Source organism: Leopardus geoffroyi, chromosome D1 (assembly GCF_018350155.1).
Source record: "Leopardus geoffroyi isolate Oge1 chromosome D1, O.geoffroyi_Oge1_pat1.0, whole genome shotgun sequence".
Lineage (NCBI taxonomy): Eukaryota > Metazoa > Chordata > Mammalia > Carnivora > Felidae > Leopardus > Leopardus geoffroyi.
Window position 1 is genome coordinate 103,937,881 of NC_059329.1, and position 16,871 is coordinate 103,954,751.

Below are 16,871 nucleotides of genomic sequence, written 5' to 3' on the forward strand. Positions count from 1 at the left end.
CCTTTGAAATCATCCAGTCAGAGGAAAATGAAGAGAAAAGTACGAAAAGAAGTGAAAAAATACCTATATGGATTATGGGATACCATTAAGAGAAACATTCTATGAATTATCGGACTCTAAGAGAAGAGAGGGAGAAAGGGGATGAGAGCTCACTTACATAAATAATGGCTAAGAATTTCCCAAATCTAGGAAGAGATTTGGACAATCAACTTCAAGAAGCTCATGGAGCCCCCCAAATTTTAACCTAAAGTTATCTTCTCTAATACATTATATTTAAATTGTCTCAAATCAAACACACACAAAAAGAAATTTAAAAGCAATAATTGAGACAATATCCTCACATACAAGTGAACTATCAGCAGATTTCTGAACAGAACTTTGCAGGCCAGGGAAGACTGGTATATTATATTCAAGGTGATGAAAGAAAAAAATATGTCAACCAAGAATACTTTACCCAGCAGAGTCGTCCTTCATAAATGAAGAAGAAATAAAAACTTTCCAAAGCAAACAAAAGCTGAAGTGGTACATCACCACTAGACCTGCCTTACAAGAAATATGGAAAATTCTTCAAGCTGAAAGGAAAGGGTACTAACAAGTTACATGAAAATAGACAACACACTGACAATGGTAAGTATATAGCCAAATTCACAGCACTCTAATATTGTAATATAATGGTGCGTTAAACCATTATAAACCATTGAAAAAAATCCATGTAAGTGTAGATCTTCACCTTAACTTAATGCCAGTATAAAGGTCAAAGGACAAAAGTATTAAAAAAAAATAACTATTGCTGCAGTAATTTGGTAATGGATACATAGTATAAAAAGAGGTAACTTGGGACATCAAAACCATAACAGGTGAAAGGGGAGGAATATAAGGGTAGATTTTGTATAATCAAAGTTGTTATCTGCATAAAATAGACTATTATAACCATAAGATGTTTTATGTAAAGCCACATTATAGCCATAAAGCAAAATCCTACAGTATATGCATAAAAGATAAAGAGAAGCAAAAGCATGCCACTATGGAAAATTATCAGTTCACAAAGAAAGACAAAGAGAAGAAGAAGAAAGGAGCAAGGGAACTTTGAAACAGCCATAAAACAATCAATAAAATGTCATTAGTAAGTTCTTACCTACCAATAATTACTTTAAATGTAAATGGACTAATGCTCCAATCAAAAGGCACAGAGTGGCTGAATGGATTTAAAAAATAAATAAATAAAAAGACCCAACCATATACTGCCTAATGAGACTCACTTCAGGTTTAAGGACACACAAAGCCTCAAAGAAAAGGGCTGGAAAAAGATATTTCATGCAATAGAATATCTTTCATTCCATTGGAAGGTTATTTTGTTCAATGAAAATGAAAATAGACCAGGGGTAGCTATACTTATATCAAACAAAATAGACTTTAGGGCAAAAACTGTTACAAGAAACAATGAAGGTCATTATATAATGATAATGGTTTAATTTATCAAGAGGATATAACAATAATAAATACATATGCACCCACCATCAGATCACCTAAGTATGTATTAAGCCAATACTATCAGAACTGAAAGGAATAACAGACAAAAAACAGTACTCCACTTTAAACAAAAGACAGGTCATTCCATACTAAAACTCAATAAGGAAACAATGGACTTGAAATACACTTTAGACCAAATGGACCGAACTGCCATATACAGAATATCCAACAGCAAAAGAACACGCATTCTTCTCAAGCACACATGAAACATTCTCTAGGGTGTCCTTAGGCCACAAAACAAGTCATAACAAATATAAGACGACTGAAATCATATCAATATATTTTCCAACACGATATGAAACTAAAAATAAAAAATAGGAAGAAAGCTGGAAAAATAAAAAATATGTGGAAATTAAACAGCACACTCCTAAACAATCAATGGTCAGAGAAGAAATCAAGAGAAATGAAAAATACATTAAATGGAAATGGAAACACAGCATACCAAACTATGGGATAAAGCAAAAGTAGTTCTTTTTTTTTTTTAATTTTTTTTTTAACATTTATTTATTTTTGAGACAGGGAGAGACAGAGTATGAACTGGGGAGGGTCAGAGGGAGGGAGACACAGAATCCGAAGCAGGCTCCAGGCCCTGAGCTGTCAGCACAGAGCCCGACGCAGGGCTAGAACTCACAGACCGAGATCGTGACCTGAGCAGAAGTCGGCCGCTTAACCAACTGAGCCACCCAGGCGCCCCAAGCAAAAGTAGTTCTAAGAGGAAGTTTATAGAAATCAATGCCTACATTAAGAAAAAGTTTCTGAAATAAACAACCTAAATTTACACCTCAAGGAACCAGGAAAAAAAAAAAGGTGCATACTAAGCCTAAAGTTAGCCAAAGGAAGGAAATAACAAAGATCAGAGCAAAAATAAATAAAATGGACACTAGAAAAACAACAAAAAAGATCAACAAAATTAAGAGCTGGTTTTATAAAAAGATAAACAAAATTGACAAATCTTTAGTTGGATTAACTAAGAAAAAAGAAAGAAGACTCAAATAAAATCAAATGAAAAAGGAGGCATTACAATTGATAATACAGAAATACAAAGGACCATAAGAGACTACTATAAACAATTATATGCCAGAAAATTAGGAAATCTAGAATAAATGGATAAATTACCATAAACACACTCACTACCAAGAGTGAATCGTGAAGAAACAGAGAACCTTAAAGATGAATAATGACTAAGGAGATTAAAGCAGTGATCAAAAGCACCTCCACAAATAAAAGACCAGGACCAAATTACTTTATGGGTGAATTTTACCAAACATTTCAAGAGGAATTAATACCAATTCTTCTCAAACTCACAAAGCCCAAGAGGAAGAAACACTCCCAAACTCATTATATGAGACCAGCATAACCCCAAAACCAAAGCCAGATGGGGACATGACAAGAAAAGAAAACCATAGCAATATCTCTGATGAATACAGATGCAAAAATTCTCAACAAAATATCGGCAAACCAAACCCAAAAGCATATTAAAAGGATCATACACCATGACCAAGTGGGATTCATCCTGGTGCAAGGATGATTCAACATATATATCAATCAATAAATGTGACACATCACACTAATTAAAGAGAGAACAATCACATGATCATCTCAATAGATGCAGGAAAAGCATTTGACAAAATTCATTACTGTTATGGATAAAAATCCTCAACAAATTGGGTATAGAAGACTATACAGTATGGTGATTATAGTTAATAATACTGTATTATATACTTGAAAGTTGCTAAGAGGGTAGATCTTAAATGTTTTCACCATAAAAACAAAGGTCATTACATGAGCGGATAGACGTGTTTAACACAGTGGTCATTTCACAATATATGCATGTATCAAATCTTCACACTGTACACCTTAAACTTACACAATGTTATGCGTCACTTATATGTCATTAACAGTAGAAAAATAATGAAATAGGAAAAGCACTCAAAAATAATTCGGTAATATTAGCCTAAAATTTAACGAGGTTAGACTTAGAGATTGAATGTACATATCTTATCTGGGGAAAAGTTAATACATAATGATCAACACCAAGTCATCTCCTGGTGAAGTTACAGGAATTCAGTGATAAAAAAGGAATCCTTTGAACATTGAGGGAAAAGAAAAATAGCAAATTACCTGTAGGGGAAAACATCAGATTGGCCCTGGACTTCTCCACAATAACACTGAACATTAAAAGGCTGTGGAGCAGTATTTACAAAACTCATCTCCTTTTATAACCAAACTGTCATTCCAATATTAAGGCCACACGAAAATATTTTCCACCATAAAAAATCTCAGAGAACACAGTATCCATTAGCCCTTACTGAAGAAAAAAAATCTACCAGAATATGAATATGAAACAGCAAAGATTTTTTAAAAAATAACATACTAGTGATAGCATTTCATTCAGTTAAAACAACCATGGCAATTATGGTTACAGGATACACAAATGCATCATATTTAAGTCATTTGAAATGACAATGTAAACATGTATTTATTGATAAAAATATCCAAGATAAAATAAGTGGAAAAATCAGGTTACAGAACAATGCATATTGAAAAATAAAACTTACACAACTCTATATACAGGCACATGTAAGAAAAATTTCCAAAGTATTTACATGAAGATAATAGCAGTGGTTATCTCTGGATGACAGTAGCATAGGTGATATCATTTTCTTCATAATGCCTTATCTGACATATTTATAAATTTTTAGTGGGAATATTTTGTGTTGACTATTAGGAGGAAATTTAAGATATTTTTCTTTAAAAAGATACAATCCATATAACTCATGTTTTAACTGGTTCAGATAAAGTGAATTAGCTAGAAGAGTCATAAAGTCATACAAGTTTATCAATTTCCAGTGCCTACAAAAATGGCAATAGAAAGCCATTATCAATATTTCAAAAGCTATTGAAAATGTGTACATTTCCATTATACCACACGGAGATTTTACTTATTTATTTTTATTTTATTTCATTATTTATTTATTTATTTAAAAATTTTTTAAAATTTACATCCAAGTTAGTTAGTATATAGTGCAGCAGTGATTTCAGGAGTAGATTCCTTAATGCCCCTTACCCCTTTAGCCCATCCCCCCTCCCACAACCCCTCCAGCAACCCTCTGTTTGTTCTCCATATTTATGAGTCTCTTATGTTTACCACACAGAGATTTTTAAACTACCAAATTCCTTTGCTTTGCAGGAGAATAGTCACAATTTACTGTGATTTCTTTATTTCACACTAAGAGGAAGACTTGATTGTCTTTAATAAAAATGAAGAAATTCATTGAGAGAGAGATTAAACCATTACCTGTCCAGGGTGTGTTTTTTGCTAAATTTGTCAGTTGAGCTTCATTTTCATCCTGTATTAAGTGGAATCAATGGTTTGTACTCTTTGTATGGTGAGAAGGTCAAAACCAGATAAACGTATACACTTCAGCTACTGTGATGATCATGACTAACTGAGAGCTTGAAGGAACCGGTGTTTCACCTCCAGTGGGTTTCTCTGCTACAGAGAATCAGGCAGGCCACCCAACCAAGTCCAATGTTCACAAAATAGAGGTGATTAGTGTAAGTTGTTTTTAAATTTTCTTTCTTACTTAGTTCTTTCTCTAAATTTGGATGCCTGTTTTCTTGCAAAATATGCTGTAAGCCTGTATATATTTTTTAAAATTTTTACTAAAGTCCAGTTAGTTAACATACAACATAATATTAGTTTCAGTACAATATAATGATTCAACGCTTCCATACATCACCTGGTGCTAATCACAACAAGTGCTCTCCTTAAACCCCCACCCCCGCCCCCCACCTATTTCACCCATCCCACCACCGACCTCCCCTCTGGTAACCATCAGTTTGTTCTCTATAATTAAGAGTCTGTTTCTTGGTTTGCCTCTCTCTCTCTCGTTTTCCCTTTGTTCATTTGTTTTGTTTTGTTTGTTTTTGGATTTAAGAATGATTTTTTGTTATGATGAACAGAAATACAAGATTCTTCTGAAAACTGGAAGAGCTGACAGAATATGGTTTAACTTAATTAAACCTTTTTCAATGTAGCCTGTTCTCTCCCTTTAGTTGTGGAGCTTGATCTGTCAGTCTTCAGATCTATTTCTGAGGTATTTAGGATGATTTGATAGTTATCTAGTTGTGTTTGGTGAGTCTAGGGTCCCCCTACTCTACCACCATTCTCCTCTCCTATAAACCTGTATATTTTATCTATCTACTTGAAGACCTATCTGCCAAACTTAGTTATACATTTATTGTTTTCTTTTCCCAACATATTTCTGTTTTTATTTTTCCTCCTGTTTTCCTTACTGTTTGTATTGATATTCTTTTTCCAATTCTTTCAATTACAACCTTTGTTACTTTTATTTCTTTTCAAAAGATTACCTCTGATTTTTTCATTGGCTGCATCAATTAAGTACTATTATATTTTACTCATATTTTCCTTGTGTATTATTTGACACCTTGTATAGAGAAAAGGCTTTGATATCTGCAATCCTGAGTTTGAGTTCTTACCCCTTCACTTACTAGCTTTGGTTCTTAATTCCTCTGGCCTCAGTTTCCTCATCTGTAAAGTTGGTCTAACAGAATTTGGCTAATTTAAACTTAAATTTCTTGAACATAGCACTCATAAATAACAATACCTGACACATATATAGTGTTTATCATGTGCCAGGGTACTCTTCTGAGTTCTTGACAAATATCAACTCACTTACTCCTTCCAAACAATCTAACAAGATATATAGAATATCCCTGTTTTACAGATGAGAAAACTGAGGCACAGAAAGATTATGTTACTTGCCCCACATTACACGGCTGGTGAGTGACAGAGCCTGGGTTTGAATCCAAGTGTTTGGCTCAGGAGAAATTTAATTTCTAATTACAAAATATACTGTTTCACTCTTGCTGCATAACAAATCACCCTAAAACTCAGTGTTTATGGCAACATTCATTTATTGCCACTTCAGGTCAGCTGCAGGTTGGCTGAGATTTAGCCAATCTAGGGGAGGCTTATTAAATGGGTGACTCCTCTGAAGTTGGCTGGTCTAGGATGAGGTTGGCTGAGATAGCTCTGACCCATGTGTTCCTCTCCCTAGGACCAACAGACACCCAGAACACGTTTTTCTCATAGCAATGACAGAAGCACAAAGAAGCAAGTGAAAACACACAAGGCCCTAAGGCCAATGATGAGAACAAGCACTCTGTCACTTCTGTCAGCTAAAGCAAACCACATGGCAAGCCCAAGGTGAAGACAAGAAAATGCACTCTACCCATGACAAGACCGTAGCAAGAATGTAGATGCAGGGAGCCTTGAAATTTGGGGTTAACAATTCAATCTATCACACAAAGTGAATGGATTTTGCTTTACTTTTTCTTAATACCCTTGTGATCAGATAAGGTTACCTACCTGATTTCTACTGTCAGAAATTTATTGAGATTTTATTCTGTTACCTAGTTCTAGATTCCTTTTTTAAAGTTTTACAAACCTGGAAAAGAAGACATGTATTTACAATAGTCATTTGAAATCTATCACTAATGCTTTTAAATACCATATGTTTAAATTCAATTTTTGTCAACTTTAGATCTGAAAATTGATTGGACATAAAATTCATGGAATTTTTTTTTTTTTAATTTTTTTTTTCAACGTTTATTTATTTTTGGGACAGAGAGAGACAGAGCATGAACGGGGGAGGGGCAGAGAGAGAGGGAGACACAGAACCGGAAACAGGCTCCAGGCTCTGAGCCATCAGCCCAGAGCCCGACGCGGGGCTCGAACTCACGGACCGCGAGATCGTGACCTGGCTGAAGTCGGACGCTTAACCAACTGCGCCACCCAGGCGCCCCATAAATTCATGGAATTTTAATTGTGGTACCATAACTTTATTTTTGCATTTTTCACATTTAACTTTGCATGTTTTGTGTCTGTTAGTCAATGCAGTTGTTTTATTATGTCATTATGAATTGGGGTTTCTGGTCAATACTTGAATTAGTTCACTCTTTCTCTTAAATTCTACTTTGCTTAAACTAATATTGCTACTCATTTAGTTGTTGTTTCTGTATGCTATCTATATGTTCCCCCACCATCTTGTATTTAATTATTCTGAGTCATTTGCCTTTAGGAGCATCTTTAAATAAACAGAATATCATGGTGGCTGGATATTCTTTTAACCCAGTGAGACAAATGAACTTTTATTTGTCTAATAGGTAGTGTTTTGGGGTCTTTTCCTCTTTAAGAAGTGAGTTTAACTTACACACACACACACACACACACACACATACCCCATCTTTGTAAATGTCTTTTTCTGTTTGGGTGTCATTAGTCAATTGTTTTGCTTTTTGCTTGTTTTTGTTGTTGAAGTTCTCCTGATTACTCAGCTCAAATTCATTTAGTACTATTCCAAGTAGAAGAGGTCAGTGAATTATCAAAGCTTCTCCCTCACTTACTTCCAAACAACACCTTTAGTCTAATCAGTACAGTGACATTAGAAATTTCTCAAATCTCCTGGCATGTGGACTCTTATTATCCTAATTTCCAGTAGTAATAAAGGCGATTCATTATTTGCAACTTTTGCAAGTCATTTTGTTGGGAATGTATTGGGAATGACCAAGATATCAGTGTAAAACCTACCCTCTTATCTAGAACCCTCCAATAGTTGCATTTTTAAAAATACAATACATTTTCCATTTTAAAAAATTACAAAATTACTTAAGGGAGTAATGTCAGTTTCATTGTGACATAAGACAGTTTCTTTTTTCTCTCTTTTTTAACAATTAAAATCAGCATCTATCTATGAACAAAAGTACTTTTTTGGGGAGTTGTGGGATCCAGCACCATCTGCCAAGGATCCTGGGAGGAATCTTTCCCACCTGTTCATCAGGTAATAGGCAGACAAACCTTAGTGTGGGCTGCAGCACCAAAAAAAAAAAAAAAAAAAAAAAAAAGCCAGCCCCAACCCCTCTGGGCCATGGTTGGGGAAAACCATGAGTGGTTGGCTTGGGCAGACACCCACAGATGAGAGGATTTATGGAAGTCCAACATTCACAAAGAAATATTTCAGCACTCATTGGAAGGAAAAAGCTGAATTTGAATCCACTGGAGACAGTAAGAGGAACTAGGCCAGTGTTAATCCCTCCAAAAAGGCAACATAACATGGGATTGAACTAACCAGCAATAATTTCTCCAAAGGGTCAAAGGAAGAATGGTGAGTGAGTGCCTGTCTAGCTTAGTTGTGTTAACCTATTTCTCTCCTGCAGTACCAGAATAGTGAGGCAGGACCTCTATGCTTGGGTAAGGAAAGTAATCAAAAACCTCCCAATACAGAAAATTGGATTCTCTGGTAAATTTTGCCAAATATTTCAAGAAAGTGAATAAAAATTTTTCTCAAAATCTTCCCTAAAATCGAAGAGAAGGGAACACTTACAAACTATTTTTGTTAAACCAGCGTTACCCTGATACCAATGCCAGATAAAGACACTACAAGAAAAGAAAAAAATGTAGGTCAATAACCCTCATGAATGTAGATGCAAAAATTCTCAATAAAATAGTAGCAAACCAAATTCAACAATATATTTTTAAAAATCATGTGCTGTGACCAACTGGAATTTATCCCTGGGGTGCAAGGATGGTTCAACAAACACAAATAAATGTGACACATCATTAATAAAACAAAAGACAAAATCATATGCTCCTCTCAATAGATGAAGAAAGTGCGTTTGACAAAACACAACATCCTTTTGTGATAAAAACTCTCAAAAAATTGGGTATAGAAGGAACATACCTCAACATAATAATGGCCATATATGACAAACCTACAACTGACATCATACTCAATGGTGAAAGACTGGGAGCTTTTTCACTAAGACCAGGAACAAGAAAAGACTGCCTACTCTCACCACTCTTATTCAACATAGCACTGGAGCCCTAGCTAGAGCAATCAGGCAAGATAAAGAAGTCTAAAGCATACAAATAGGAAAGGAAGAAGTAGAACTGTTTCTATTTGCAAATGATTTGAACTTATATATAGAAAATCATAGAGTCAACCAAAACGCTATTAGAAGTAACCAAAGAATTCAGTAAAGTTGCAGATAGAAAATCAACATACAGAAATCATTTGTTTTTCCATACACCGACAACAAAACGTCTGGAAAAGAGGTAAAGGAAACTATACCATTCACAGTTGCATCAAAAATCAATAAAATATTTAGGAATAAATTTAGCCAAGAAGTGAAAGATCTATACAATGAAAACTACAAGACATTGATGAAAGAAACTGAAAAGAACACAAATGAATGGAATAATATCCCATGTTCATGAAGCAGAAGAATTAAAATTGTTAAAATAACCACACTAACCAAAGCCATCAATAGATTCAGTGCAATCCCTATCATAATTCCAATGGCATTTTTCAAAGAAACAGAAAAAAATCCTAACATTTTCATGGAACCACACACACACACACACACACACACACACACACACACACACACACTAGCCAAAGCAATCCTGACAAAGAACAAAGCCAGTTTGTTCTTTGAGGCATCCCACTTCCTAATTTCAAACTATACTACAAAGCTATAATAATCAGTATGGACATAAAAATAGATACATAGACGAATGGAACAGAACAGAATATCAAGAAATGAGCCCCCAAGTACTAATATTTGACATAGGAGGAAAGAATACTTAATGTAGAAAGGATAGTCTGTTTGACAAATGGTGCTGGAAAACTGGATAACCACATACAGAAAAAAAGTGGACTCCTAACTTACACCACCCACAAAAATTAATTAGAATTTTAATTAGAGGGATTAGAATCTTAAACATATGACTTAGAAGAAGTCATAAAACACTTAGAATAAAACATGAGGAGGAAACCCTTTGACATTGGTCTTGGCAATGATTAATAAATTATAAAATGATATTATGTAACTTTTATTTTCTTAACTCTAATCCTACCTAGTGTCATTCAAATACCAAATGTGTTCTCCTAGATTGTACATCCGGAAGCACAATTTTAATCATTCATCCCCCAGAGGGTTAAAAACTAAATTTTCATCTTGATGTGCACAGACTCAGCTATGTACCTCAGAGTAATCTAAAAGTCTGGACACTGGAGATCTATTAAGTGAACCATATGCATGTCTCAAATGAGTCCTGTTCACTGCCAAGGCTCTGATTCTCCTCTATTCTTTAAACCTTATCAGTGTGTGTGAGCATGTGAGATTCAAAATCAGCTTACCATAATTTCTTGGGGCTCAAACTTCTACTCATTAACTGATCTCTTGGTCTAAATAGTCTTTCTAAAACAACTCTAATGAATAATGGGTTTGATCTTTATACAGTATTAATAATAGAACATCACTGAAATTATTTGGAAAAAAACACATTCAGTACCTTAGAAAGATTATTAGGATCATTTAAGGAAGATTATTTGGGCCAAGAGGTCAATTATAATAATTAGTAGAAACTATCAACCCCTAGAATCTCAATTATTTAGGCTCTTTGACTCTTGACTAAATACAAAGTGAAATTCTGAGTCTTTATGCTAAAATTCATGCTCAGCTTTTCATCTTTATGGTCCATGGCTCCCAATGATATCCTTCTGCACATTCAACACTCTACTTTGCAACTTACTCTGACTAAAGGGAATTCTCTTCTCTTTTGTGAAATAAATCCTGCAAAATGAGGTCAAGCTCTTCCATTTGACCCAACTTTCCACTGACTCCCTAATAGCCCATATGAATTCTTATTCTTTTCATATCCCTTAGTCTGTGGGTCTATTTTAATCACCTTGCATTGAACTATGCCTAAATATGTAGAATTTATTATTTTATGTATGGGTCTGTTTCCTAACTAGATATGAGGACAGGAAGCTTTTCTAATTCTCTTTTCATCCTTACCACCCACCTTGATGTATGTATCTAGCAAATGCTTAGTGAGGGCTTGCAGATTGACTGTTCCCATGAGATATTACATGGCTAAATGTCTATGCAATTACTAATTACTAAGAGTAGAATCTGGGTATATACCATTGGTCTAACTGTTCTTCAGGGACAAGTCTGGATAACTATGTTTTATTTTCCCCAGGTTTTTTCTTTAAAATAATACTTAAAGGAATTTCCCATCAGTACCCATAGCTAATGTTTCTCAACAATAGCTGATTAAGGCATTTCTTGGAAGATAGAAGCTCCTGGGAACCTCACCCATCCACAGCAGCTCCCAGAAGGTTAACTTCCAGTTACCATCAGCAGCTCTTATTCATCACCTCCCTGAGCTCATCTGAACCGGTCAAGAGGGAGATCTGTGCAGTATTATGGAAATATCCTCCTTTAACATCTAGCAGAGTTTTGTCTCTTAAGGAAGGCTTCACAGAACCTTAGCAACAGACCTCCCATACATTCTTACACATATGTAAAGAGCAGTGCTTCAAGAATATACCTCTACCTGGATTGGGGGGCCAAACATCCTTTGTTCATATTACAGTTTCCTTAGCATGGGATAAGCCCCCACACTCTCTCCTAGAGATTCCCCTTCTCTCAATCCTCCCCAAATGTAAACTCATGGAAGATTTGGCAAAAGCTTTAAATACCTCTTCACTTAAAGTTTTTAGTTAAAAAGAATAATTTATGTGACTAATTAAAATTGAGAACAAAAAGCATTCATAAAGAACCCATTAAATCTCTAAGAATAATATATAAATGTAATGGCATTTAGTTTTTATCATTTGGTTAATGTCTAAGCAATCTGGCAAATCAACAGTCAGTGTTGGGACCCATCTTATTCCTCTTTTTAACCAGGCTTCTAGGACCAAATGTTTTATTTCCTCCTTCAGACAACACAAACTAGCCAGGGTTGAGAACCCTGCCTATTGCTATCTATTTCCTCTCCTGACCCTTGAGTACTCCTGGAAAATATAAGTATTAGAGTAACTCTGACCACCTACTCCATCCACTGTATCACCCATACAACCAAAAATCTAGGACATAAAATATTGAACACACACAATAGCAAAGAGTGTATACAACCTTCTATATTTGTTCTTAGTTTCTGCAAACATTGAACATTCAGTAACTATATTATTACAATGAATTCTCACACAAATCTCCTCACACCAAATTTGAACAGAGGCTTAAAATACCAGAACAATTTGGTAGTGTGATCCCATTGCCTATGTCAACAGGGCAAATTTTCCAGATTTAATGGGGGAAAGAGGTTTGGGTCCTACAGTATCAGAAATTGCTATTAGTTGACATGAATTTGCACAGCATCTCCCCCCAGAAATCCACATTGGACATAAGATTCAAGAATTAAAACATCAAACTCATAAATAAATGCTACTGAAGGGACCACATCCTTCATTCCATTACTCTTTATGATTTAAATCACCCCCCGCTTCTTTAGATTACACCTGGTAATGTGATCAAATCTTAATAGATGATTAGCCCTGAAAAAGGCCTTAGACAAACATTAGCTATCTCAGACTGCTCTTCCCAGAAGACACAACTGGCTAATTGTATAGTTTCGTTTCTTTTCAAAGGCACATCCCCTATCTCTATTCTCTCCCATTATAGTCAGAAACACAGAATAAACATCAATCACCATCATGTCTTGATTACACTGCATCAAAATATTTGGGAGACAGGTTTCTACATTCCTGGGGGCATCTGTCAGGTATCACTCTTTTACAATCAGAGGTTTGAGACTGAACAGGGCTCAATCTCCGAAGCAAAAAGTGACAGGTTTCTAAACCTTAAAATTTTACAAATACTTGCAGATTACTTATAAATGAGGCCACTATTCTTGTAGGGCAAAAGTATGAACTTCCAGGACTTAAATGTATTGTGTTTGTGTGGAATCAAGTCACTGTAAGTCCATTTGGCATATTATCTGTGTCAAATTAAACTTTCTTTATACAAAGACAGTATGAATTTTGTTATAGTCCATTCATGTGCATATTATCGACGGTTAAGGTTTCTGATAGGACAAATCTGGACAGGACCTCAGCAGTAACATCTCTTCTTTTGTAACCTCGTCAAGGCATCTTTGATTTCCTTGTTCCTCAGACTGTAAATCAAGGGATTCAACATGGGGATAACCACAGTGTAGAATACTGATGCAAATCTGTCAAGGCTGGAGGAGCCGCCAGAGCTGGAACTCAAATAGACAAAGATACTCGAGGTATAAAAGAGGCAAACTGCAGTTAGATGAGAAGCACAGGTGTTGAAAGCCTTGGACCTGCCTTTAGCTGAAGTGATCTTCATGATGGAGATGACAATATAGCCATAGGATATCATGATGATGAAGGCATTTGTTATCCCAAAGATCACTGTTAATATAGCAAGCAATAGCTGTACAAAGAAAGTGTCAGTGCAGGACAGGACTAACAACTGGGGCATGTCACAGAAGAAGTGGTTGATGACATTAGGCCCACAGAAGCAAAGCTGAAGTATGGCACACAATTGGGATACAGAACCAGAGAGTCCAGCCAGATAGGACCCCAGCACCATCCGAATACAGAGGGTGGGTGACATGACTGATGAATAGAGAAGAGGATTACAAATGGCGGCATATCGGTCATAAGCCATGGCTGTCATGAGACAAGACTCACTCAGTCCCATGATTGAAAAAACAAAGTATTGAACGGCGCAACCCACAAAGGTGATAGTTTGCTGCTCTTGGAAAAAGCTGGAGAGCATCTTGGGGGCTGTGGAGGTCACATAGCAGATATCCATGAAGGACAGATTACTGAGGAAGAAGTACATGGGTGTGTGGAGGTGAGAGTCCATCCTTATTAAGATGATGAGGCCCAAGTTCCAAGTCAGAGTCATAATGTAGATGAGCAGGAATGCAACAAAGAGCACTGCTAGGATTCTGGGGAAATCAGAGAATCCCAAAAGGATGAAATAAGTGACCTCTGTAATATTTCCTCCCCCAACCATTTGCTTGGTGCTTCTAGAATCAGAAAAGAGAGAAGAGAATGCACCGCTGACTCAGGTGAAATGACAGCATTACATTGCTCATATGTATCATTCTCTCCTCCACTGAGTACTGAGAAAGAAACAATGCCTCACTTTCCTGAAGAAAAGACCCCACCTTTTCATCATAAATTGCCAAGAAGTACCTTTTAAAAAGTGCTTCAGGTTCTCAGTTATTCCATGACATCTCATGAAAATTAAAAGAGATATTTAAAAATTGACCGCTTTAAAAAAAGCAATAGAAACTCTATGGTTCTTATATATAATACTAAGAATCATTGATTAAAATAATAGGTTTTTAAAAGACCTCTGATAAATATATAACTGCTGCATAAGTGGCATCATTGAAGAATACATTTGAAATAGCTCTTCTCCCTCAAATGATCATCTAGATAGGTTTCTTAAATTTCTTATCTCAATCATAAGAAAAATTACCCTTTTTATAATAACTTCTCAAACTTTTAAACAAATTTATCTAATAAAACATCTCCAAAATGGCCTGGTAAGTTACATCATAATATGTAATTCTGAAAACATTCACTTGGGGCACAGCAGATGTGCTCAATTAGGTTATGGAATACGTCTTCTTAGGGAAGCCTTCACACAAACTATTCCATACAGAGGCTAGCACAACTCACTATTGCCCTCAACTATCGTCTCAATTTTAGAATATTTTGTTTCTTAGGAAACAACATAGTACTGTGGTTAAGAGTTTAGACTTTGGTGTTTTAGTTCTGAAAAACATCATCAAGATTGCACTATAGGTCATTCCTGACATCAGCCCCCTCCCCAGGACAACTAGCAATAGAATAACTATTCGTAGGCAAAACAACATTTTGAAAATCCTAGAACAATGAACTGAGGCAGAAACACCTACCTTGGACTACAGAGACCACATAGGTGGGTAGAGGTCAGCCACACTTTGACTGTACTGCCACTCTCCCATGCTGGCACAGTGCCACACCAACAGGATTCCTTTTACCTATGGTTTCCCCAGTTGGGGCAGGAGGGGGAGGGAGAGATCCCAAGGTGAGTGGTTATCCAGCTCCCCCAGAATTGTGGGTCATTTCGTCGGATGTCCAATCTGGTCTCACCTCTAGAGGATGGCAGGGGAATCTGTGGGGTACGATTACTGGAAATCCGATTGTGAGGGAGAAGGAGGCAGGACTTTCAGCAATCAGTGCTCAGATCCTGGAAGACTGAGTTCCTATTTGCATTGACACTCAGGTAGAAATCCCCACCAGAGGTTTTACCCATTGCCGAGACCAGATGGTGGTCCCATCTGACCACCGGGTAATTTGGCGGGCAGTTCTGTCTGATCTAGGATCTGAAATGGCAAGCTTTCTGGCATTGGAGCCTGTTCTGCCACTCTGTACAGGCTGGAAACCAATTCATAAACTCATCCACTGGCCCATCAGGCCCAGCCCAACCAGGAAACCTGCCCAGACCACCTAAAGAGGAGCATAGTGCAGCAGTCAGCAGTGCTGCCCACCTGCAGAGCTAGGACAGTGGCCTCATTTGTCCAGGGAAATCAGCACACAGTTCTGCCTGATTCAGAACCTCAAACAATGAGCCTTGTTGGCCTTAGAGCCTGTCTCCACCATGTCCAGGCAGAAAAGCCAATTCATAGCCCCACCTACTGCTGACTATATCTCCTAGTACCATCCAACCAGGAAGCTGACCAGGGCTCCTGGGAAGCTGCCAAACCCAGAAGCACTCTAGCAGAGAGTCCAGGGAGTGGCTTTATACATTTAGGTGTGGCCCAGAAACAGAACCATGCAAATGTGGTCAACTAATATTTGATAAGAGAGCGTAAAATACTCCATAGAGAAAAGATAGTCTCTTCAATAACTGCTGTTGGCAAAAATGGATATTCATATGCAAAAGAGGGGCCCCTGGGTGGCTCAGTCAGCTGAGCTTCCAACTCTTGAGTTCAGCTCAGGTCATGATCTCAGGGTCATGGGATACAACCCCACATTGGGCTCCATGCTGAGTGTGTAGAGCCTGCTTAAGATTCTCTCTCTCTCTCTCTCTCTCTCTCTCTCTCTCTCTCTCTCTCCCCCCCCCCACTTCCCCTGCTCACACACTGTCTCTCTCTCTCTCAAAAAAACAAATAAAACTTGTCTCATATGCAAAAGAAGAAAACTAGACCCAAATCTTACACCACTCAAAAAATTAACTCAAAATGAACTAAGGACCAAAATGTAAGACCTGTAATCATAAAACTCCTAGAAGAAAACATAGGGGAAAAACTTCTTGACATCACTTGGCAGTGATTTTTTGGATATCACACCTAAAGTACAAGCAAAAAAAAAAACTTAAAAATTAAACAAGTGGGATTATATCAAACTAAAAAGCTTCTGCACAACAAAAGAAAT

At 36.6% G+C, this 16,871-nt stretch overlaps 1 protein-coding gene across 1 annotated transcript; it reads right to left on the reverse strand.

Moving 5' to 3' along the window:
- Positions 1–13,518: 13,518 nt before the first annotated feature.
- On the reverse strand, positions 13,519–14,457 carry LOC123602728 (olfactory receptor 5AN1-like). Its single transcript, XM_045487195.1, has one exon. It carries the CDS (start codon positions 14,455–14,457, stop codon positions 13,519–13,521), a length of 939 nt encoding a protein of 312 aa, XP_045343151.1.
- Between the last annotated feature and the right edge of the window lie 2,414 nt (positions 14,458–16,871).